Source organism: Salvelinus alpinus, chromosome 15 (assembly GCF_045679555.1).
Source record: "Salvelinus alpinus chromosome 15, SLU_Salpinus.1, whole genome shotgun sequence".
Taxonomy (NCBI): Eukaryota; Metazoa; Chordata; class Actinopteri; order Salmoniformes; family Salmonidae; genus Salvelinus; species Salvelinus alpinus.
In genome coordinates, this window is record NC_092100.1 from 32,644,747 (window position 1) to 32,668,209 (window position 23,463).

At 43.5% G+C, this 23,463-nt stretch overlaps 1 protein-coding gene across 2 annotated transcripts in view; it reads right to left on the bottom strand.

The window, feature by feature from the left end:
* The window catches only part of LOC139539930 (nuclear receptor ROR-alpha A-like), a 292,848-nt gene extending 270,373 nt beyond the window's left edge, over positions 1–22,475 (bottom strand). For both annotated transcript variants that reach the window (XM_071343340.1, XM_071343339.1), the window contains exon 1: positions 22,146–22,475. In XM_071343340.1, coding sequence (XP_071199441.1) covers positions 22,146–22,299 — 154 coding nt within the window. In that variant the 5' untranslated portion in view covers positions 22,300–22,475. The remainder of the gene's footprint in view (positions 1–22,145) is intronic.
* Positions 22,476–23,463: the final 988 nt, after the last annotated feature.

A 23,463-nucleotide genomic window follows, 5' to 3' on the forward strand; every position in this document is an offset into this window, starting at 1 on the left:
AAATCACCTCCCTGAGAGACTACCTGTCCCCCAACAGGCACCCTCTAATTTGTCCAATTAATGGGAATAGTCTTCCAATTAAAATGTCATATCCAAATTAATTTCATTTGAGATGAAAATCTGCCTGGCGAGGCTGCCTGGTGAGAGACCTTTAACAATACGAAAAACTAAAAAATGCACTTATATTAATTTATCCAACTAATAGCTTTTCATCTTTCTATGCACCTGAAGATCATGCTCAGAATTTAAAATAGCCATTGTTAAATCTGAAATACATCGGACATGAAGGCAAGGTTAATTGTGCATTGACAATATGTACAGTGCAGTGCACGTTAGTGATGGGGGGGAAATCGATACAGTTACATATTGCAATATTATTTGTGGAGGATATTATTCTATACATATAGAATTGTGAGAACCACGAGAATCGCAATACATATCGTGATAATATCATATTGTGAGGTCCATGGCAATTCCCAGCCCTAGTGAACATTTGACTGTTTTTGCTCCTTTGTTACCACATTTTAAAAAGCTAACAAAAAATGATATACATGTTAACACGCTTTGTTAAATTTAAGCCCTGATTACGATTGTCATATGTGAAATACAAAGTACTGTCAAATAATCTCAGCTCATCTTTTCATTTCTTGGATATGACTGCTAACATTCTGCAATACATTATACATGTTCCTATGGTACAGTGTATGTTCGTATGGGACTAGTATATTCAGGGCCAATTTGCTCTTCTATTCCTTCATCCAGCAGACCTGCACAATGATGGGGGCCTGTGTTTTGTCAGCTCCAGCCGAGAGGCAGCCTTGGGATACCACTGAGACAGAGGGGTCAGCTTAAATTAAAACCTTTTGATCACATCACTGTACAACATCACAGCCGGCCGCCTCTTTCTTGGCTATTATGCAACCGCTAACATCTGTTACTCCTTCCCAATCTTTATGTTTGGCCTAAGAGCTGCAATGTTATGCAATAGGTTAGAGCAAGAGCTTAGATCAGCATCAAAACGAAGCTGAGCAACACACAGCAATGACCAGCCAGGCCAGGCTGAGATAGACAGGCAGCACTGTATAGGAATCTAGTCAGCCATTTAATAACCAAGTAATGGAATACAAGGATAAGTGGTCTAACATGCAAATAGGGGAACTTTTTCTCTCCCCAGGTGAAATACATTTATTTTGTTTCAACCTCCATTTTCTTTTAGCCGGAACCGGTGAAAATGTATGCAGACAAAATGTCTCATGTCTTCGGGACATTTCTCAGGGAATTGGCCAACGTTCTTTATACTGCATAATATTTCCAGCAGCAAGCCTATGCCCATTGTTTGGAGCTGACAAGGTGCGCCACGGAAGCAGATCAGCTCTTATATCAAATTCGCCATTATGACCTCCTCCCTAGAAGGAAAAAATTGTGAGAGTGAAAGAGAGAGAGGGGGTGAAGACAAGAGAAGTTAGAGAGAGGAGACTTCCAAGGACACGTCCAACTTCCTAATGGAATCTCCAGAATGAAGGAAGCAGAGTTGGTGATGGTAACGAGGAGGGCAGGAAGAACAGGGTCTATCCCTGGAGGAAGAGGCCCTCCCACCACTCTGAGTTATACAGTACAGAGGGGACAGGGGTCAAGAGTACTACTCATTTCTTTATATCATTGGACAGGCTGGATAAATGTATCGAAAATGAGGCTAATTGAAAATAGGAATCAACTTACTTGGTGAATTTTGGTTTTGTGATCAAATTTGTATTTGTTGTGTGTGTGTGGGGTGGGGGTTACACGTACAATATAAAAAAATATTATGTCTCCATCTACCACCCTCCTCCCCATTTTACTTAGCTATTCATATTACACTCTTAGAATAGTTTTTTGCTATGTAGAAACTTAGAGGGTTCTTTCTACAGAGGGTTCTACATGTAACCCAAAAGGGTTCTACCTGGTACCAAAAAGAGTTCTGCTATGGGGACAGCCGAGGAACCCTTTTGGGACCCTTTTTTCTAAGAGTGTAGCATAAAAAAAATTCAACAAAATTTGTTAAAGAAACTGGGTAGTGCACGAGTAGATATAGAGATTGTTTTCTGCATGGGACATTCTTTTATTATTGGGCAACTGAATTTCAGGGGATAAATAAACACTTAGTGAATAAATATATTCTTCCTAATTCACAATGTGTTATTTTGTCCTCCCTGAATTGCTGTAGAAAGTAATAATATTGTGACAAAGCATTTTCCATATGCCTACAGCCATCATGAAAATACTATTTTAATCTTTATTGGTAAATCATCAACTTTTATTTGAAAGTGAAACAAATGGCAGACGTGAGGGCCACTTGGCGGACCATTGAGTGGGCAGAGCAGCAAAGATAGGCAGCCTGACGAATGCTCAGCCAAGCCAAGCTGGAGGGAAGTAAGACACTCCTTCTCAAACAACTCCATCGGCTTTCAAAGTAACCGCCATTAGTGAGTCCTCATCAAGCGGGACCAGGGGCTCGTTCCCCCACCGGGCTAAGGAGAACGGCTGGCCACAATGAGGAGGAGGACTACAGAGATGAGCCCTGCCTAGACCCAGTGGTGTCTCAGCGAAGAGAAGCCGCATGGCCCAGGCTCGTTCAATTCCCAGCTGTCACTGCTGGCACAGGGCTCAGGCCCTTCAAGCACATCATCTGTGCTCGTATGGCTGTTAACCACTATACCCCCCAGCCCTGAACATATCCCCTGGCATTGCATTGTTGTCTTTCTGGGCCGTTGTCCTCACTGTCATCAGACTATACAAGGATACACAGAGACCATGTTATATCTTAATCCATAACAAGACAACTTGTGAACAACAGCCATGTCTCCATATCTGAAGTGATAAAGAGAAATATTTAGAAATGCTGTACTGGTCAAAATGCATTAGTCATTTTTGGAGATGGCACTGATTCATAAACACTCTATCAGTATCTACATAGGAGAGTAAGATGACCTCCTGAAACATTCTGCACAGTATGATGTTGGCTGTGCTCAGTACAGAGGAGGATGTATGTAGTGTGAGTGAGCTGAATGAGACTCCAGTGAGGCGGAGGATCACTGCATTAATCTCGTTGAACACTAAGGGTTCTGCTGTGCTGCTGCAGCCTGGAGACTCCCACTGAAGCCAATCTCTCCCGATGACAGAGCAATAATGTCACATGAGTCCAGGTGAGCGAAAAATGGCAGCCTGGTTGATGCCCAGCCGGCTCCTTTAATTGGGTAAAACAAAGTAATTTGAGAGCAGCGTGGGGGGCACGAGGGGATAAATGACGGGACAGAAGGTCACTGCTTCTCTTTTACTCTGTCGTACGCGATCCACCAACACTCCCAGCATGCTCTACAGTTAATATTGAGATCCATTATACGGCAGCCTTTCACCATCTGCTTCACACAATAAGGACTCGTGCTACACTACTTGTTATTCCAGAATTTAATATTCCAGATTTCATATATTTTTCTTTGTACTGAACAATATAAAACATAACATTACTAGACATACTGCTGTCATAGCAGGCATTGTTTGTCTGTGTTGTGGTATAATAAAAAATACATCATTATGACTAACCACAGGTACAGATACATTTTCCAGTGAAATCAATCTCAATAGCATTTACATTTACATTTAAGTCATTTAGCAGACGCTCTTATCCAGAGCGACTTACAAATTGGGAGGTCACTGCATCACTGCGTCATAGCATCCATGATAATAGTCTGTTCCTGTATTTACATAGACGGTGGGTATAGATAAACAAGGCTTATACATTCAATTGCATCCTATACACACCGTACAGATGTAGGATCTTAATTTGATCACTCTTTTGTTGGTGAGAATGTTCCTGTTTAAAAAGGCTTCTAAAATGTGTAATTTCCACTTTAAAATGTATCAACTCTACAAAAAATGTCATTACTGTATAATTGACATAATAATTAATATTTCCTGTTGCTGCAGGATTATAAACCTGCAGTAGCAAATTGGCTCCAATTAAGATCCTGCATCTGTATACCTTAGGACCTCAAACCTACGGCTATATCAATTTGAGAGGTGAGCTAAAGTTATTCCACAATGATTACTTCTCTACAACCTGCTTGGTCTATCACTAATAAATAATTCAGGAGATATTTTCAGCTTTATAGGTGAAATAGCAGTTGAGTGGTTTTCAAAGGACTCCTTCCAAGAATCATGTCAGGGTCAAAACAAGATGCCATTGTAGATCCTTTGAGCAGGCAGGGCAGGATGGTGCAGCATCAAACTGTGAAGATAACAGTGCGGTGAGATAATCACAGTGGTGCCTCAGGTGTACTGTACTGTACACACACAGAGGCCTCAGCATTGACCGACCGCTTCCACATTCCCAGTCAGGTTTCATACGACAAATACTATGGCCAAACTACTGTACACATAGCTCAATTCCTGTAATTGTATGATAGCTGAAAGAGACTGTATAGGTGGAACTGTTTAGAACCTTAACTACCTATTATAATATTTACAAACAGGCATGTGTGTGCATTTGGTATCTTTTTGTGTGTCTGTGTGTGCTAGTGCATGATGTACTTCTGTGAATGGACTCTCTTGCTTGTGTGGGTTTTGTCACAGGTGCAGCTGATGCATGGATCATGAGGTGCGAAGTGCTCAGGGCTTTGTTGGCACAAGCATCCTGGGATCATCTCTGAATGTGTCCCTGCATTTGCAATAAGTAGAGGAATGGTTCACATCCTCAGTCTAGTCTACTGTGTGTCTGAGGGCCAGTGGAGCTGCATGCTAGTCTAACCCCCTGCAGGCAGAATCAGGTGTTATCTGTCTGACTGGGGAGACCGCCATCAATCTCTCCTGGCCCTTCTCCTGCCTGGATTCAAATCAGCACATGGATATACATCTGTGCCGATGATGCAGACAAGACTCAAAATGTAATATGTCAGCCAGATGCTTACTGTGTATTTGTCCCTGTTTATAAACGTATGTCTTTCTAGTAATCTGGAAATCAATGCTGTATAGTGTGCCCCGGGCCACTAGGAGGCAGGGAAAGAAACATTGAGAGAGACAGAGCTAGAGAGAGAGAGAGAGAGAGAGAGAGAGAGAGAGACAGAGCTAGAGAGAGAGAGACAGAGCTAGAGAGAGCTAGAGAGAGAGAGAGAGAGAGAGAGAGAGAGAGAGAGAGAGAGAGAGACTTTTGACTTTTTGTCTTTCTTTATTGAAACATTCTCATTTCATTTAAAACTCACCCCCCCCTAAAATAAAAAAACAAAAATATATCCTGTACTGCATACATGTACCATACTCACCTTTCCATCTACCACATGATACAAACCACCATCACCATACACAAAAACAATACCCTCTCCTACAACCGTATATCCAAAACATCTTCCCCAGCAATACAGACAGCCCCCCCAACACACCATATCTCCTCAAACATCTCCACATATTTAATCAGTTTATAGAACTCAAACTCAACCCTAAGGCGCGCAGAGACCATCCCATTAAACAGTAGTAAAGGGTCTGTTATCCCCCCACCTTTGACCCTGTTTCTCCTTGTTAGCCAAATAGCTAATTTTGCCTGAGCAAACAGAAAATTCAACAAAACACATTTTTCTTTCTCCTTACTCGAATACCTGTATCCCATTATAAACATCCCAACAGCAAAAACCACCCCCAACCTCTCACACAGACATTCCAACAGAGACATTAATGGCATTAACCTGGTGCACACAGAAAACACATGAATCACAGTTTCTTTCATTTGACAGAAAGGACACCCCTGCCCAATTCCCGGATCAACCCGTGCCAACCAGCTGTTAGTGGCCAGGGCTCCATGAAGAACCCTCCACTGGAGGTCCCCTGACCTCTTTGGTACTGGGGGTTTGTAGAGCGCCCTCCATCTAAAACCCACCATACTCTCCGCCCCACATACCCCCTGCCACTGATGTGCCTTCACTCCTGTTAGGCTTCTAATGTTCCTAACCTTAACGCAGAGGTTGTAGAGGGCTTTACCTCCCACCCCCTCAAACTCCCCCAGGCTCGGAGTGTTAAAATCTAACAAGTCCTCCAGACCCCCTTGCCAGTCTCCAGTCTCTGCCGTCACCTGCAGTGGCGGAAACATTGGTGGCCCCTCTCCCTTTGGCCTCTCAAACACCCCCCTTACCGGCTCAGACAGTGCCTCCTGGACCTCCTCCAGGAATCTCTCCAGCAGCCTAAGAGACGTTATTCCTGTTTGTTGCGCCAAGACCTCCGGGGTTTTCCACCCCTCCTCTCCCAGCAGTCTCAGGTCACCTAGCCTTTGTAAACCCCCTGCCATCAGTTGCCTCTGCAGGGTGGCCGACTGAACCGATCTCAAAGGGATGGCTGGGTTGTGGAAAATAGGCTCCTCCCACACCCACTGCCCAGGCTCCACACCCCCTTCTCGTGTGGGCCTTAGCAGCTGCCAGGCCCTCAGCACCGCAGAGTAAAACTCTGAGAGACCTGCTGTACTCAGCCTCTCCAGCTTCATGAGGAACAGCTGCCGGTCCAACCCTAATCCGCCAGCTCTCCTCAGCAGCGCGCATGCTGGTTCCCTCCAGCCAACATCAGTATGGTACAGCAGTCTCTGCACCGCCTTTAGCCGGAAAGCAGCCATCCTGCTCTCCAGTTCCACCAGGCCCTGTCCTCCTTCGTGGACGGTCATGTACAACACTGCTGCCTTCAGCCAGTGATGGCCCGACCAAAAGAAGTCCACCAGCTTGCGTTGCAGGTCTGCAAGCAGACCGGCGGGGGGGTTGAGGACAGCCAGTTTATGCCACAAGGAAGATGCCACCAGGTTGTTGATTATCAGCACCCTCCCTCTATATGACACTTGGGACAGGAGCCACCTCCACCTGGCCAGTCTTGACACCACTGCCTGTGACAGCCCCTCCCAGTTCTTGCTGACCCACCTCTCCGAGCCCAGGTACACCCCCAACACTTTAAGCCCTTCACAACCCCACTGCAAACCCCCTGGAAGCAGAGGAGGAGCCCTATCCCCCCATGCCCCACATAACAGAGCTTTGCTCTTTCCCCAGTTTACCTTAGCTGATGAAGCTCCCTCGTACACCTTCAGACTGGTCTCTAGCTCCTGCATATCTTGCCCATCCCTGACCATCACAGAAACATCATCTGCATATGCTGAGACTGCTATTCCTGTCACCACCTCCATGCCTGTCCAGCACACTCCCCGCAGTTTCCTGCGTAGCAGTCCTAAAAAAGGCTCAATGGCTAGTGTGTACAGCTGCCCAGATAGAGGGCATCCTTGTCTAATGCCCCGTCTCACCCAGACAGGCCTACTGAGCGCCCCTCCCACCTTAACCATACATGACGCCCCAGCATACAACAGCTTCACACAGTTCACAAAGCTCTTCCCAAACCCAAACACAGACATCACATTAAACAGATACTCATGATCCACTCTATCAAAAGCCTTCTCTTGATCTAAAGAGACCAGTCCAAAGTTCACATTAGAACCTCTCGACAAGTCCAACATGTCCCTAATCAAGAACAAGTTGTCCGTGATTGAGCGTCCCGGTACACAATATGTCTGGTCCTTGTGTATTATAGAGTCCAGATGGGACTTCAGTCTGTTAGAGAGGACCTTGGCAAATATCTTATAGTCCGCACAGAGTAATGCCACAGGCCTCCAGTTCTTAAGTTCACACAAGTCCCCTTTTTTGGGCAGGAGAGTCAGTGCCGCCCGACGGCAGCTCATCGGCAACTCTCCTACCTCGACGCATTCACGCAACACGCAAAAGAAATCCTGTCCAATAGTTCCCCAGAATCTTTTGTAAAACTCCACTGGAAGTCCATCGACCCCGGGTGCACGACCGGGGGACATCTGGGTTACGGCCTCTGCCAGTTCATGTGACAACAGAGGAATGTCCATTTCATCCCTCTGTGCCCGAGAGAGCTTAGGGAGTCCTGCGAACAAGACCTGAGCACACATAGGATCACACATTTCTGCCCTATACAATTCAGTATAAAACTCCACAGTCCGCTCCCGCATCTCCCCCACCACAGAGGTCACCCGCCCATCAGACAGCCGTAGACAATGCATACCCTTGGCTTCACTGCTCTGTCTTTCCAAACCAAAGAAGAAGGAGCTGGGAGCATCCATCTCCTTTAGCATGGAGAACCTAGCTCTTACAAGTGCTCCCTTTGCTTTAACCTGGAAAAAACTACCCAGGTCCCTACGTAATTCGGCTAAGTTAGCCTGGAGGCCTACATTGCCTTGCCCCACCATCTCTACCTCCATCTCACTAATACACCGCTCTAGTTCCCCCAATACTCTCCTAGCCTCTGAGGATGAGAGAGCTGTGTACTGTTGACAGAAAAGCCGAATTTGCACTTTCCCCACATCCCACCATTGACTCAGAGACTCATACTCCTCTCTTCGCTGCCCCCATCTTTCCCAAAAAGTCTGGAAACCTGAGCAAAAAGTGGCATCTTGTAAGAGCTTTACATTGAACTTCCAATAAGATGCCTGCCGGGGCCCTGGTGAAATAGACAGCCGAGCCATGGTTATGTGGTGATCCGAAAACCCCACTGGGAGAATGGTAGCACCCAACAGCCTATTGCTCTGATTCCTGGACATGTAAAAACGATCAAGTCGAGCTGCACTCACCCTAGCCCCAAAAACCTTCACCCACGTATACTGTCTTGTGTTTGGATGTTTAGTTCTCCAAACATCCACTAGGTCAAACTGATTAAAGATGTCCCTTAACACTCCCACTGACACTGAATGAGGCTCTTCCCCATTTCTGTCTTTTGTAAAATCCATTGTACAGTTCCAGTCACCTCCGATCACCAGCGTCTCCTCAGGCGCTACTTGTGAGAGTTCCTGTCTAAGACTCCCAAATAGAACCCCTCTTTCTCTCCCTGTGTTAGGCGCATACACATTTATAAAGACAAAACCCATGTTGTTAATCTCTGCTTTAACAACAAGCAACCTGCCCCTACACACCTCCTTTGAGGAGCAAATTTTTACAGCCAGACCCGGTGCAAAAAGGACTGCCACCCCTGCACTAAGATTTGTCCCATGGCTCAACACACTTGCCCCTTTCCACCAGAGCCCCCAATCAACTTCATTCACCACATCACTATGCGTCTCCTGCAGAAACAACACCTGTACTTTCTTTTGTTTTACATATTCACCCAACACACTCCTCTTTCCCGCATCTCTGGCACCATTTATATTAAGCGAGCCTACCCAAAGAGTCTCCATAAGAAGTGGGAGAAAAGCCAGCAGAGAAATAGACCAATAGGAAAGCTCAAAAAGCCCCAGTGTCAGTAAGAAATTAAACATTTAAACAGTGTCTGAAGGTAAACCTTTACGCACTGTTGTGACCCACTTCCTCAACCTAAACCGTTTCTTGGGTGAGAGGACACCATGCCCCTCATTTCTCATAGCATGTTGTACTGATCTTACAAACTTTCTAGAATCAGGAAAAAAAGCCTCAAGATTAACTTTTTTCCCCTTAGTCTCATTCAGGAACCTTGTCAGTTCTCTCAACGTGTACTTAGACCCCTCTGGTTGACTGGCTGTCAGCTCCGGGCCAATTGAAGAGGAGTCTGAAAAAAATAACTCCTCATCCTCTTCCTCAGACTCACTTTCCTCCTCTTCTCTATCTCCCACCCTGACCACCTGCCCTTTCTCTCTGGTTAGGGCCTCACCCACAGCAACAGGCAACATTTCCATGGTGCCTTTGTCCACACCCTTTTTCCTTTTCCTCTTGACACCCTCCTCCTCCCCCCCTAATCTCTTACACTTCCCCACTATACTCTCCTCATCCACTAGAATAACCTGACTAGACCCAGTATCATCTACACCACCCTCCATAGCATGACTCGGCCCAGCATCATCTGCACCACCCTCCATAGCATGACTCGGCCCAGCATCATCTACACCACCCTCCATAGCATGACTTGGGCCAGCCTCAGCTACCCCACCATCCATAGCTTGACTAGACTCAGCCTCTGCTATACCACCATCCATAGCCTGCCTAGACCCAGCACCCTCTACACCACCCTCCATAGCATAACTAGGCCCAGCCTCAGCTACCCCACCATCTCTAGCCTGACTAGACCCAGCCTGTGCTTCCCCACCATCTCTAGCCTGACTAGACCCAGCCTGTGCTTCCCCACCATCTCTAGCCTGACTAGACCCAGCCTGTGCTTCCCCACCATCTCTAGCCTGACTAGGCCCAGCCTCTGCTGTCTGCATCTCCTTACCCCCTGCATTTTGACCTCGATTTCCCCCATTTGCGCTTGTATCCTCACCTTGTCTACGGCCTTTATGTGGGCACGCAAAGCTCTTGTGCCCCAAATCCCCACATTCAAAACACCGTAGACTATCTGTGCTGGCAAAACCTGCATAGAGACCCTCCCCATGCCTCACTTTAAAATGCACATTTAGCTGTTGCTCGTTGTTGTTCAGAAACATAAACACTTGCCTCCGGAACGAAACAACGTGTTTAACGGCATCTGCCTGAAACCCTGCTGACAGTACACGGAAACCGCTAGCAAACTTACCAAAACGACTCAGCTCTTTCCTAATTTGATCATCCGTGATAAACGGAGGCAAATTTGCCACTACAACTCTTGTTGAAGGGGTAGAGAGAGGTGAAATTGACACCAACACATCCCTTACAAATATTCCGCTAGCAATTAGCCTACCGACCAAATTAGCCCTTTTCATGAACACAACCACAGCTTTGTTCATTCTAGAAGCAGAATGTATAAACTCAGCTCCTACCTGTTCACCGACCGCGAGCAGAACCTCCTCCACCTTAACTCCGTTCTCAGGAACACACCTGAATCCATGCTGTATAGACAGCGTCTCCTCCGCGCTAGGCTGAGAAGCCATTGCGCACACTACACCTTCCAACCCCCAGGAAAGTTACTCTGTCCTCTTCCACCCTAACTTTGAAAAAAAAACTTTGGATACCGCCAAAAACAAATATTGCATTAACCCTCCACCATAGAAAATAACATGTAAAGAAAAGAATCAAGAAAGTTAGTTAGGATAGAGCTTTCCACACCAAACACTCAGACTCCAAAAACACCCAGCATGCACCGAGAGAGAGAGAGAGAGAGAGAGAGAGAGAGAGAGAGAGAGAGAGAGAGAGAGAGAGAGAGAGAGCTATGTTGACACTTGTTCTGCCTGATGGTAATCTGATGTGTGAGAGATGGCTGAGAGTTTGGAAGGCACTTTGTCCAATTAGAACTGTGCAAATTTCCACCTGTCCCTGGCAGAGATGAAGCGGCTCTTTCAGAAGACATTGTGGCGCAACGCCAGGTAAGAGAGCCCAACACACTGCTTGTGAAGCAAGCTGCCATTTATGAGCATAGCAAGCCACCCCTAATTAATATTCCCTCACATTTAAAAACAGATTTTGACATTAGTCTATTTTATTTAAAGTAAAAGACCTGAACAAACTATATAAACACTGAACAAAAATATAAACGCAACATGTAGTGTTGGTACCATGTTTTATGAGCTGAAATAAAAGATCCCAGAAATGTTCCATACGCACAAAAATCTTATTTCTCTATGTTGTGCTCAAATGTGTTTATTTTTTAAATTTAACCTTTATTGAACTAGGCAAGTCAGTTAAGAACAAATTATTATTTACAGTGACAGCCTACCAGGGAACAGTGGGTTAACTGCCTTGTTCAGGGGCAGAATTACTGATGTTTACCTCGTCAGCTCTGGGATTCAGTCCAGCAACCTTTCAGTTACTGGCCCAACGCTCTAATCACTAGGCTACCTGCCGCCTACCTGCCGTTTACATCCCTGTTAGTGAGCATTTCTGCTTTTCTAAGATAATCCATCCACCTGACAGGTGTGGCATATCAAGAAGCTGATTTAACAGCATGATCATTACACAGGTGCACCTTCTGCTGAGGACAATAAAAGGCCACTCTAAAATGTGCAGTTTTGTCACACAACACAATGCCATATATGTCTCAAGTTGAGGGAGCATGCAATTGGCATGCTGACTGCAGGAATGTCCACCAGAGCGGTTGCCAGATAATTAAATGTTTATTTCTCTATCATAAGCCTTCAACGTTGTTTTCGAGAATTTGGCAGTACGTCCAACCGGCCTCAAAACCGCAGACCACATGTAACCATGCCAGCCCAGGACCTCCACATTCCGGCTTCTTCACCTGCAGGATCGTCTGAGACCAGCCACCCAGACAGCTGAAGATACTGAGGACTATTTCAGTCTGTAATAAAGTTATTTTGTGGTGGAAAATGTATTTTGATTGGCTGGGCCTTGCTCCCCAGTGGGTGGGCCAGTCTCCCAAGTGGGTGGGCCTATGGCCTCCCAGGCCCACCCATGGCTGCGCCCCTGCCCAGTCATGGGAAATCCATAGATTAGGGCCTAATTTATTTATTTAAATTGACTGATTTCCTTATATGAACTGTAACTCAGTAAAAAAAAAAATGTTGCATGTTGCATTTATATTTTTTGTTCAGTATAATAATCTAATGTAAAATCCCTGTTGCGATCCCCATAGGATTCTATGAGGGCGCTCTGTCGTAATATCTCACTCTCAACAGGAACATTGACCCAGGACTTCCATCTTCCTATTTCTGTGTATCTATTTCCGTCTCTCACTTAAAAATAGCATTTTAATATCCCGACATGCTGTTAATTATTGCTAATGTATTGTACTACATTAGGAAAATAAAGTAGCAAATATTGATCGATAAGACAGATCAACTTTTGTCAGAGGATGTGAGCATGATTGGTGTTGCAAACATGGTGAAGAGTGAGTCCAACTTTCAATCACTGTCTACCACAGATCTGCACATCAGCTTTGATGGAACCTCATGCTGTAGCAGCACCCACTCCATCTTAACGCACCTCCTACAGCAATCAATCCACACAGGCAATAATCATATATTCATTAGTGGCTTATTCATATTTAAAATCAGTTTTTCTAAATAACAAAGGGACAAATGTCCTCTTTATTCTTTCTGAGAAAGATGATCATACTTTTTTGAATTATGAAAATGGAACAATTGGGATAAGAATTATTGTCAACATAAGTGGAGAATTAGAATCAATTATGTTTATTGTCATTGTCTCTTAGTAAATGGGTGGAGTGCATATGAAACTGAAGCTTGGTTGTATGTTTACAGTAGCTTATATCAAAAGCAGTGTTTGTCTATGAAATAAATATAAATGGACTAGAAACCTGCAGAGGGCCTCTAGCCTTGGAAAAAAACACGTTTCTTTCAAGTCTCACAAGTCTCACAATTAGGACGTAGTCATTATGGAGGAAGCCTGAAGGGTCAGTAAAAGGCACGTCTTTGGACAATATGCTCCAGACTACTGTGTGATATTTAAATAAGAATAAGCTAATAGTTTCACATCCAATGTGATTCAACGTGATTAATACTTTTGGGTATTGTTTAACCACTCAAGTCCATTGGCATTCTGTAATTGGTGAAAAAGATGGAGAGATGGGTTCCAATATTAATAATTAGTTGGTTCTGCTCTTTAAAAAATTCTGTCCAACCTCGCCAGATTTTAATCAAACGCTGAAAATAGTAGCTGATTGTAATCGGCACTCAGAAGTCACCAGGGGTGTTTGAAGAATCCGTCAAGCCTGAGAGTGGCGCTAATTCGATTAAGTGGCAGCAGTACCTGGAGGGAATGAATCTGTATCTCTCTCTTTTTGATTTAGATACGAGATTAGGTCTCGCTTGTTACTCCAATATAAATACTCAAGCCAATGAAAATGACACTGATTTTCAAGTTGTTAATATTTTGTCTCAAAAAGTGACAAATAAACTTTGTTTAAATGTGTAATACTCCAGTGTCTACTTGACAAAAGTGAACCAAAAGCACATTAATTAAAGGCTGAAACAATTGAATTAAAATAAATTATATGCATTACCTTAGCCCTTCTGTTAGAACCACAGCCCTGACAAATTGAGGCTGTTCTGAGGGCAAAAGGTGGTGCAACTCAATATTAGGATGTTTTGTACAGTCAGTGTATATTACATACAACATAGCTGCATACTAAAGAAGCAACGCAAACATAGTTTGGTTTCAAGGAACTTGGGAGGTCGCATTATCCTAAACCCGCACAAATAAAGTGCAGTAAACACACACAAACCTACAAACACATAGAACACAATATACAAAGAAGCAACTAAACTGGTGTATTCAGACAAATAAAATGTCAAGTCAAGTTCCAGAAAATGTCTACCAAATTTGCTTTAACAACCATGTTTAATGCATTTTATGAACGGACATTTGAAGATGAAAACCTGAGACAATATCGCACAAATATTGCAAAACATATCCACAATCTACATCCATTTAAAAAGACAGTTGGAGGATCAACATGACTTTCACCTCAGACTCAGTGGTGTGCAGTATTCTACCGGCTACATGGACAGGCTATATTTAGCATTTTCTGTCTGAACTCACAGTCGTCCAACATAGTCCTTACAACACGGGACAACATGAGAGACATTTCATCAGAATAACAACAGCTAAGGGACTCTGGGGGGTAGAAAGAGGAGGAAGGGAAGCGCTACTAAGGTAGCTGCAAGGCTGCATGGCCTTCGTCAGGGAGTACAGGAGTACTTCCTGACGAAGGCCATGCAGCCGAAACGCGTCGGTTTTAAACAACTTTGTTTCTATTGAACATGCCATACTAATAAAGGCATTTTAATTAATTATATGAAGAGTGCCTTGGTCCTCCTTTCTTTTTGAGGACTCTGGGGGGTGTTCTGCTCAAATACCACAGGTTTTACACTGTTACCTCTTGCTGTTTTAAAATACAGCACACGCACGTCATGCCTGGGAAAGGCTCTATGGCTCTCTGCTCTGCATTTCAAGTGTTCAACCCATGTTGGTGCTCCACTCCCTGCATTAAGAGTAATATATGTGACTTCGCTTGAACGATTTTATTGCATGCATGTCCAATTCACGTAAAACTTAGGAAAAGACAAGTATGATTATGGTGCAATGGTACATTTTCACAAACTGCTCAAAGACTTGATTACTTTCAGGTGACAGGAATACGAGTTCATACCAATGTTGGATTGTTCTTTGATCATAAGCCCCTGAAAACATTCTCACTGAAGGAAAGCTCACCTACCTTTTCAACTTCTGTACACTCTCCAGACCAGTAGAGCTGCTAAGGACTTGGCTTGGATGTGTCATAAGAACTCCATTGTGTGATCCCATATCCCCTACTCACCACCTCCCTCTCCCACGAGGCCTCTTCAGAGAGGTCCACTTCATAAACTGCAGGGACATGCTATACAAACAGCACTGCTTAGGTCACAGTGTGCAGCATTAAATATAGACTCCTTTAACACCCTCCAATAATGCATCTGGAGTATTTCAGTTCATTACTATTCAAACTTTCTATCTCAGATATTAACTTCAGTAAATGGGCCACAGATCAGAGCTGTCGCTCACCGCTGGAGATTTCACAACAAATCTGCTTCTAGTCACCAGCCGAGACTTCCTTGCCAGCCCCAGTTGAGCCACTGCTGACGCGGACTCCAAAGAAAAACTGTCCCACAAGGACAAAACTTCAGTGAAGTTTAAAAGCCAATAAACTATGTTTCGTCAATAAAGTAAATTGGGGCAAGCGATGGATTAACTTTATGTTAATAAACTTTCGAATAGAAACAAATTATCAAACTTCATAGACTGACTTGGTCGGACCTAGTTTTTTCTCCTCAAATAACATAACCTGTAGGCCTACTTGGTACAAACAGAATAAGTTCTATAGAGCATCAATATCAAACACTCAGAGCTATCAAATACGTGTGAAGTTTGGAGCTATAACTCCAGATGTTTAGGCTTAACCAAGAAACACATTTTGGTCCATTAGTCCATTGTTGATATAGTCCCTAAATGTTTTTCCTAAATGTCAGCAATCAAGTTTTCAAGATATATAACTTTCAAAATACAGAAATACAGCCGGTATGATGCATTTTGCATTTTGGGACACCTCACACTCCTCGAAGTATTAACAACAGCGAGAGACAGAGACCATTATTTTGTCAAGGTCTATCTGCCAAAAAGAAAGACACAAACGAGTTGCTCTCCAGGATGTGCCCTGGATGTCCGCATGGTGGCTACCTGCTGCTTGGCCCTCCTCATCGAGCAGAGAACCGTAATCCAGCTGGTATTTGAGAATGTCACAGCCTCACTTACGCTGCTGTCCAACGGGGTAGTGTGAGCACCGTGCCAGCTTCAGGCTTTCACAGGCTTTGTGCAGAACCTTGTTTAGAGGCCTCTGCTCCCCCGTGTGCCATCCATCTTCTGTCAGCACAGAGTGAACACATGCCACAATTCCAGCCCACAGGGCTCCCTCCGTCCGCAACATAGAACCAATCGGCTGACTGTGGAGGTGAAAGTCCCCTTAAATGTTCAGAAAGGGAAAACCATACCATGACGTGGTTATTTTGGACCAGCAATGTCCAGCCAAAGAAACTGCATACGGAATGGTACCTAGAGTTCAAGTCGGAAGTTTACATACACTTATGTTGGAATCATTAAAACTCAGTTTTCAGCCTCCCGGGTGGTGCAAGGCACTGCATCACAGTGCTAGCTGTGCCACCAGAGATTCTGGGTTTGAGCCCAGGCTCTGTCGCAGCCGGCCACAACCGGGAGGCCCATGGGGCGGTGCACAATTGACCCAGCGTTGTCCGGGTTAGGGAGGGTTTGGCCGGCAGGGATATCCTTGTTTCATTGCGCACAAGCGACTCCTTTGGCGGGCCGGGTGCAGTGCACCCTGACCAGGTCGCCAGGTGTACGGTGTTTCCTCCGACACATTGGTGCGGATGGCTTCCGGGTTGGATGGGTATTGTGTCAAGAAGAAGTGCGGCTTGGTTGGGTTGTGTTTCGGAGGACGCATGGCTCTTGACCTTCGCCTCTCCCGAGTCCGTACGGGAGTTGCAGCGATGAGACAAGATTGTAACTACTACCAATTGGATTCCACAAAATTGGGGAGAAAAAAGGGGTAACATTTTAAGTTTTCAACCACTCCACAAATTTCTTGTTAACAAACTACAGTTATGGCAAGTCGATTAGGACATCTACTGTATGTATGACACAAGTAATTTTCCCAACAATTGTTTACAGACAGATTATTTCCCTTATAATTCACTGTATCACAATTCCAGTGGTTCAGAAGTTCACATACACTAAGTTGACTGTGCCTTGAAACAGCTTGGAAAATTCCAGAAAATGATGTCATGGCTTTAGAAGCTTCTGATAGGCTAATTGACATCATTTGAGTCAATTGGAAGTGTACCTGTGGATCTACTTCAAGGCCTACCTTCAGGTCCTCTTTGCTTGACATCATGGGAAAATCAAAAGAAATCAGCCAAGACCTCAGAAAAAAAATTGTTTACCTCCACAAGTCTGGTTCATCCTGGGGAGCAATTTCCAAACGCCTGAAGGTACCACGTTCATCTGTACAAACAATAGTACGCAAGTATAAACACCATGGGACCACGCAGCTGTCATACCACTCAGGAAGGAAACGCATTATGTCTCCTAGAGATGAACGTACTTTGGTGCGAAAAGTGCAAATCAATCCCAGAACAACAGCAAAGGACCTTGTGAACGTGCTGGAGGAAACAGTTACAAAAGTATCTATATCTATAGTAAAATGAGTCCTATATCGACATAACCTGAAAGGCCGCTCAGCAAGGAAGAAGCCACTGCTCCAAAACCACCATAAAAAAAGCCAGACTACGGTTTGCAACTGCACATGGGGACAAAGATCGTACTTTTTTGGAGAAAAATCCTTTGGTCTGATGAAACAAAAATAGAACTGTTTGGCCATAATGACCATTGTTATGTTTGGAGGAAAAAGGGGGAGGCTTGCAAGCCGAAGAACCACATCCCATCCGTGAAGAGCGGGGGTGGCAGCATCATGTTGTGGGGGTGCTTTGCTGCAGGAGGGACTGGTGCACTTCACAAAATAGATGGCATCATGAGGTTGGAAAATTATGTGGATATATTGAAGCAACATCTCAAGACATCAATCAGGAAGATAAAGCTTGGTCGCAAATGGGTCTTCCAAATGGACAATGACCCCTAGCATACCTTCAAAGTTGTGGCAAAATGGCTTAAGGACAACAAAGTCAAGGTATTGGAGTGGCCATCACAAAGCCCTGATCTTTGTGGGCAGAACTAAAAAAGTATGTGCGAGCAAGGCCTACAAACCTTACTCAGTTACACCAGCTCTGTCAGGAGGAATGGGCCAAAATTCACCCAACTTATTGTGGGAAGCTTGCGGAAGGCTACCCGAAACGTTTGATCCAAGTTAAATAATTTAAAGGCAATGCTACCAAATATTAATTGAGTGAATGTAAACTTCTGACCCAGCTTGAATGTGATGAAAGAAATAAAAGCTGAAATAAATCATTCTCTCAACTATTATTTTGACATTTCACATTCTTAAAATAAAGTGGTGATCCTAACTGACCTAAGACAGAGAATTTTTACTGGAATTAAATGTCAGGAATTGTGAAAAACTGAGTTTAAATGTATTGGCTAAGGTGTATGTAAACTTCCGACTTCAACTGTATGTAGAAAGTGTCTACGGAGTTGTATAACTTCAGCCTGCATGACAGACAGGAAACAGCTAACAAAGTTTGCGATAAGAGGTAAGGCACCCTGCACAATCGTCTGCTTTTGTGTGATATGGTTACATTGAGGTGTGTGCAAATATGTATGAGTGTATCACTGTCCTACCGAACAATATACCTGCTGGAGTAAGGCTGTGTAACCGGTGTGAAATGGCTACTAGTTAGCGGTGTGCGCTAGTATTGTTTCAATCGGTGACGTCACTCGCTCTGAGACCTTGAGGTAGTTGTTTCCCTTGCTGTGCAAAATGATGGATTTAATGGAGTGATAGATAATGATGCTTTGAGGGTGATTGTTGTCGATCTGTTTAGAGGGTCCTTGGTTCGAGACCAGGTTGGGGCAAGGAGAGGGACGGAAGCAATACTGTTACACCTGTCTGTCATTCCCTATATGAGGGCTTTTATAATGTTGCAGTAAGGAGAAAACAAAATGATGTAATCTGGCATGCCAACTGATATGTTACTGGGGAAGTCCTGAACAGACGGCAGAAAATTATGTTACAACGGCACAGCACATTATGAATGAATATTAAAATCACATCTAAAGCCTGAGCTACAAGCCTGCACCACAGTCATCACTACCCATAACATTATACTTTAGTCTTAACAGTTCAGAGCAGAGGCTCCATAGTGAGGTTATGTACACACACACACACACACGCGCGCGCGCGCGCACACACGCACACGCACACACACACATCAGCGAATCTGAGGCTCGTTCAAGGATAAACAGTGCAGAGTTGAGGACTGGGCATCATCACATCTGCAGTTTCCCTGAGTAACTGTGAGGCTTCATCCCAGCCTCCGTGGAGGCTGTCAATTTACATAACAAGCCATTAATATTGATTGTTTTTGAATTTGCTCCCCAATTTGCTCCTCACGAACTGCAATATGAAAATAACACCCTTTCTTCTTTCCACTAATGATATCCACAGACCTCCCAGGCCCATTCTCTGACCCACTCAAGCCTTCTAGCACAGCTTCTGCTGAAGTAAGCCTTTTCTATAGGGTATTAGTGCTCAGGGTTAAAACAGTAAATGTGCATCCTCAGAAATTCCTATACATGGATGTGAAAAGGGAAAGGGTTCCTCAGTAAACGGCTAAGCGTCTGCAGTGTCTGAACCCAGCACTGTAATCCTGGAAATGCTTTACTTGGCATTTTTATTGTTTCGCTTTTTTGTGTGATCTCATATTGGATTGTGTCACCAACCAATAGCAATAAGAAAATGTTGTTATCAATTCATGTATTGTGGACAAAATACCTAACAAAGTTTCAGTTTCTATAAAAGCAATGTTTGGAAAAAAAAGCCTCTAGAACTGGGTTTCCCAAACTCGGCCTTGCCCTAGCACTACACAGCTGATTCAAATAATCAAAGCTTGATGATGAGTTGGTTATTTGCAACAGCTGTGTAGTGCTAGGGAAAAAACCAAAACCGGTACCGCGGACCGAGTTTGGAATCACAGAAACCACACAAAAGGTTTTGATAATTGAAAAATCTTACTTTAGGATTTTATCATATTTGTTAGAATTATTATTAAAAGAAACAGCTGGGGAAGAATAATATTGCAGTAACATCATTTTTTATTTGCCTGTTATTGAAAACTTGTTGAAGTGCTACAGGATAACTTTTGCCAGCATGCCATGGATATTCAAGTTAAAGGGAAATATATATGTTTTATTACTTGACAGACATGCGTGTTTCTATGTTTTGTGGTAAAAAAAGATAGAGGAAGATTAGTGTTTCCAATGACGTCATCAACCAATTAGTAGACAATTAGTTAGCAATGCCTATTCATAATTGGTTAAAATCACACAATGCACACTGATGATGTCATTGGAAACATTTATCATTTTTACTACAAAACCTAGAAACACACAACGATGATGATGATGATGATGAATATGATGAATATGAAGTTGAACATTTTGGAAATGTCCCTTTAACTAAAGCATTCTGAATGAGGCTTATCCCACTGAACATGCTTTTTTTTTTACCCATTCAAGCATTACATAACAGAGCAAAGGCATTATTTTTCCTGTCTTTCTCTTCCAGACACTTTAATCCATGGCATAAATGGGTGTGGGTGAATATGGGTCAGCAGGTTAGGAGCGTCTAGAAGCCAGACTTCTTCATAAAACAGCCATGAGATCAACCTAAAAAGCCTTTGTCCAAAATGCCTTTATAACTACCTGCCTTTGCCGGGTATTACATAACTGAGCACTGGCTGGGATCTACCAAGTTTGTTTAATTTAGTACTATCTCGTCTTCACACAAAACATTATCTTATGCAGCTGGAATGATTAGTGTTAAGAACCATTAGCCTACACATGTTTTGAACTCAGGAGTCAAGAACTCATCCACAAAGTGAAATAATATCTAATGATTTTCGCTTTCTCTCTCTCTTTCAGTGCGCGCCTCTGCTTATGGCTAAACCTGTTACATAACCAGCTTACATTCCACATTCACCATATCACACTCTAAACATAGGCTACCCCTTCCGCAATGGAAATGTGCTCATGCAAACAACAGAGCAATGAATACACTGACATGTCTAATATGTAATTTAGTGTCATAATAGCAGGTGAATATACTGTACTTTGGAGTTTTAGTCTATTCCATTGAACTTGGATAAACTAAATTGAATGGAAGCAGTCTAGAGTGGGTGTGGCTAAATACTGTCTGTACTGTACAACACGGACGGTACTCAATCTCGCATATTCGTAATACATGTATACGGGACCAACACAATAAAATAATTTATTTTATAAATGATCACAGTGTCCACTGTCCATCATGTCCACCATCAGGCAATTGTCAACCCTTCATTTCTGTCCGCTACAATGTATCAGATCTGGCGCGCACACGCAAGCCAAGGTAAATCAAATTCCTGCTGCTGATGCGTCTATATCACACACACACACACACAATTACAGACTATCTATTCTGTAGCCTGTCACTTCGAAACAAATACGACCATAAAATACATGTCGCTTTTAAAGTTGAAGGCACTGGTGGTCGATAGCATACAGTTTCCCAACGTTCACTTGTCTTTAGCACCATTGTGTAGCCTAATACACGTGTACTAAGATAATATAGCTAGTTGCCGTGATTGTGTTTTAAGGCAATTGTAATCGACCTGTTTAATACACTATCCTAACTAGAACTGTTTTATTCAGAGTTTGATTTGTCTCACAATGACACATCATCCGACAACGGTTGGACCTGTCAGTTCTCAGTTGTGCTTGAACACCTAAGGTAACACAGAAGCAACTCTCTCATCATAATAAATATGGTAAACATAAAAAATGCAGCGCAATAAGAATACATCTTATGTTCCAGGTGGTTTTAAACATTTAGTTATACACATGGCTTATTTGAGACCTCCGTAATTTAAATTTCCCATGCAAAGAATTCATTTTGAAGTTTGATGCATCAAATCGGTAATCAATCAATATTTATCGTGATGTGAGATGTCGGCCTCTTACCTCTGTTGGTGCTTGAACAGGTCTGCCTTCGAACAGGGGCTGGATGGTCCGCTTTTCGGAGCGTCTCCAGGTTTACCGGGGTTTCCCTGGCCGGAGTAGCCGGCTCGGAGGCGCTGTTGCCCGGGTCGCTTGCTGGATCTGGAGGGGACTCCATGTTGAATTTCAGATTTACTGTTAAACTATTGCTAGTTTTTCAGGACAAGTCTCTATGATTTGTGAGCTCCGAGAGTCCGTTTAGCTATCTATATTATAGTAGAACTAAGAAATGAGAAAATGCGAGTGTGTCAAGAGGTGGGTGTGTTGGTTTGATTGTCCACCGGCAGCGCTAGAGAGAGCTTCAGTCATAGGCCTACAACTGAAAAGGGAGAGGTTGTCAATAGCCGATGAATAGATGTACAGTAAGTAGGCTAGTTAGTGCCTGCGAGTTTAGTTCGTGTGAAAGCAGTTTGATGCAGCCAACTCGCGTTTCTATTGAGTTTATCAACCCAATTTTCATTTTACAGGATAAAGTCTGATTGTAGGCTATAGTCTATCATCACTGTGTTCAAACATCATAATGTGTATACTGTATAGCCATATTGGGAGAGGTACCCAATATGCTATCTCTTGTTCGTTTAAAAACCTGTCCCTCTGAAGACTGCTCACAACTTCAACATCCCATTATATTATAGCCCATTTTTTATTGACCAAAAAAATTACAAAATCATAATTGACAAAGAATATGCCTCGGCTAATGCAACTACAACTATAGAGAGAAAAGGAAGAGAACATGTCAATGCCTGCACAGTCGATGGTCTGCAGAGCTGTTTTAGCTCTCATAAACACCACCATCATCATCTATATTTTAAGGTTTACAGTGTAAAAGCCCATGGAAGCGTGCATAATTGGTAGCACTAGAATTATTTACAAAGCTTTAAGGAAATTCTTTCAAATGTATTCTGCTGAGATAGACCACCAAAAAGTAATTATATGAACATGAGTGGGCTATCTATTGTCAATGTGATGATCATGAGGATGATATTGACGAGATGCTGAAGATGATGCTGTTAGTGACAATGCTGCTTATGGAGAATAATATAAATGTATTATGTTTAATCAGAGCATGGGGCAGTAGATTAAGCTGGTCTGAAACGGACCTTCTCAAGCAGCTGATTAAAGCTGCTGGGTCCTGTCTTGCTTTCTAATTTTCATTTGACATCTGAGAGAAAAATACATTTCTTCCGATGGCACGAAATTGCACACTTGTCTTTGCATAGGATGTGCAATGCTATGTCTGCGTTTATGTGGTAGGATACACCGTGCATTCCATTCCCGCTCG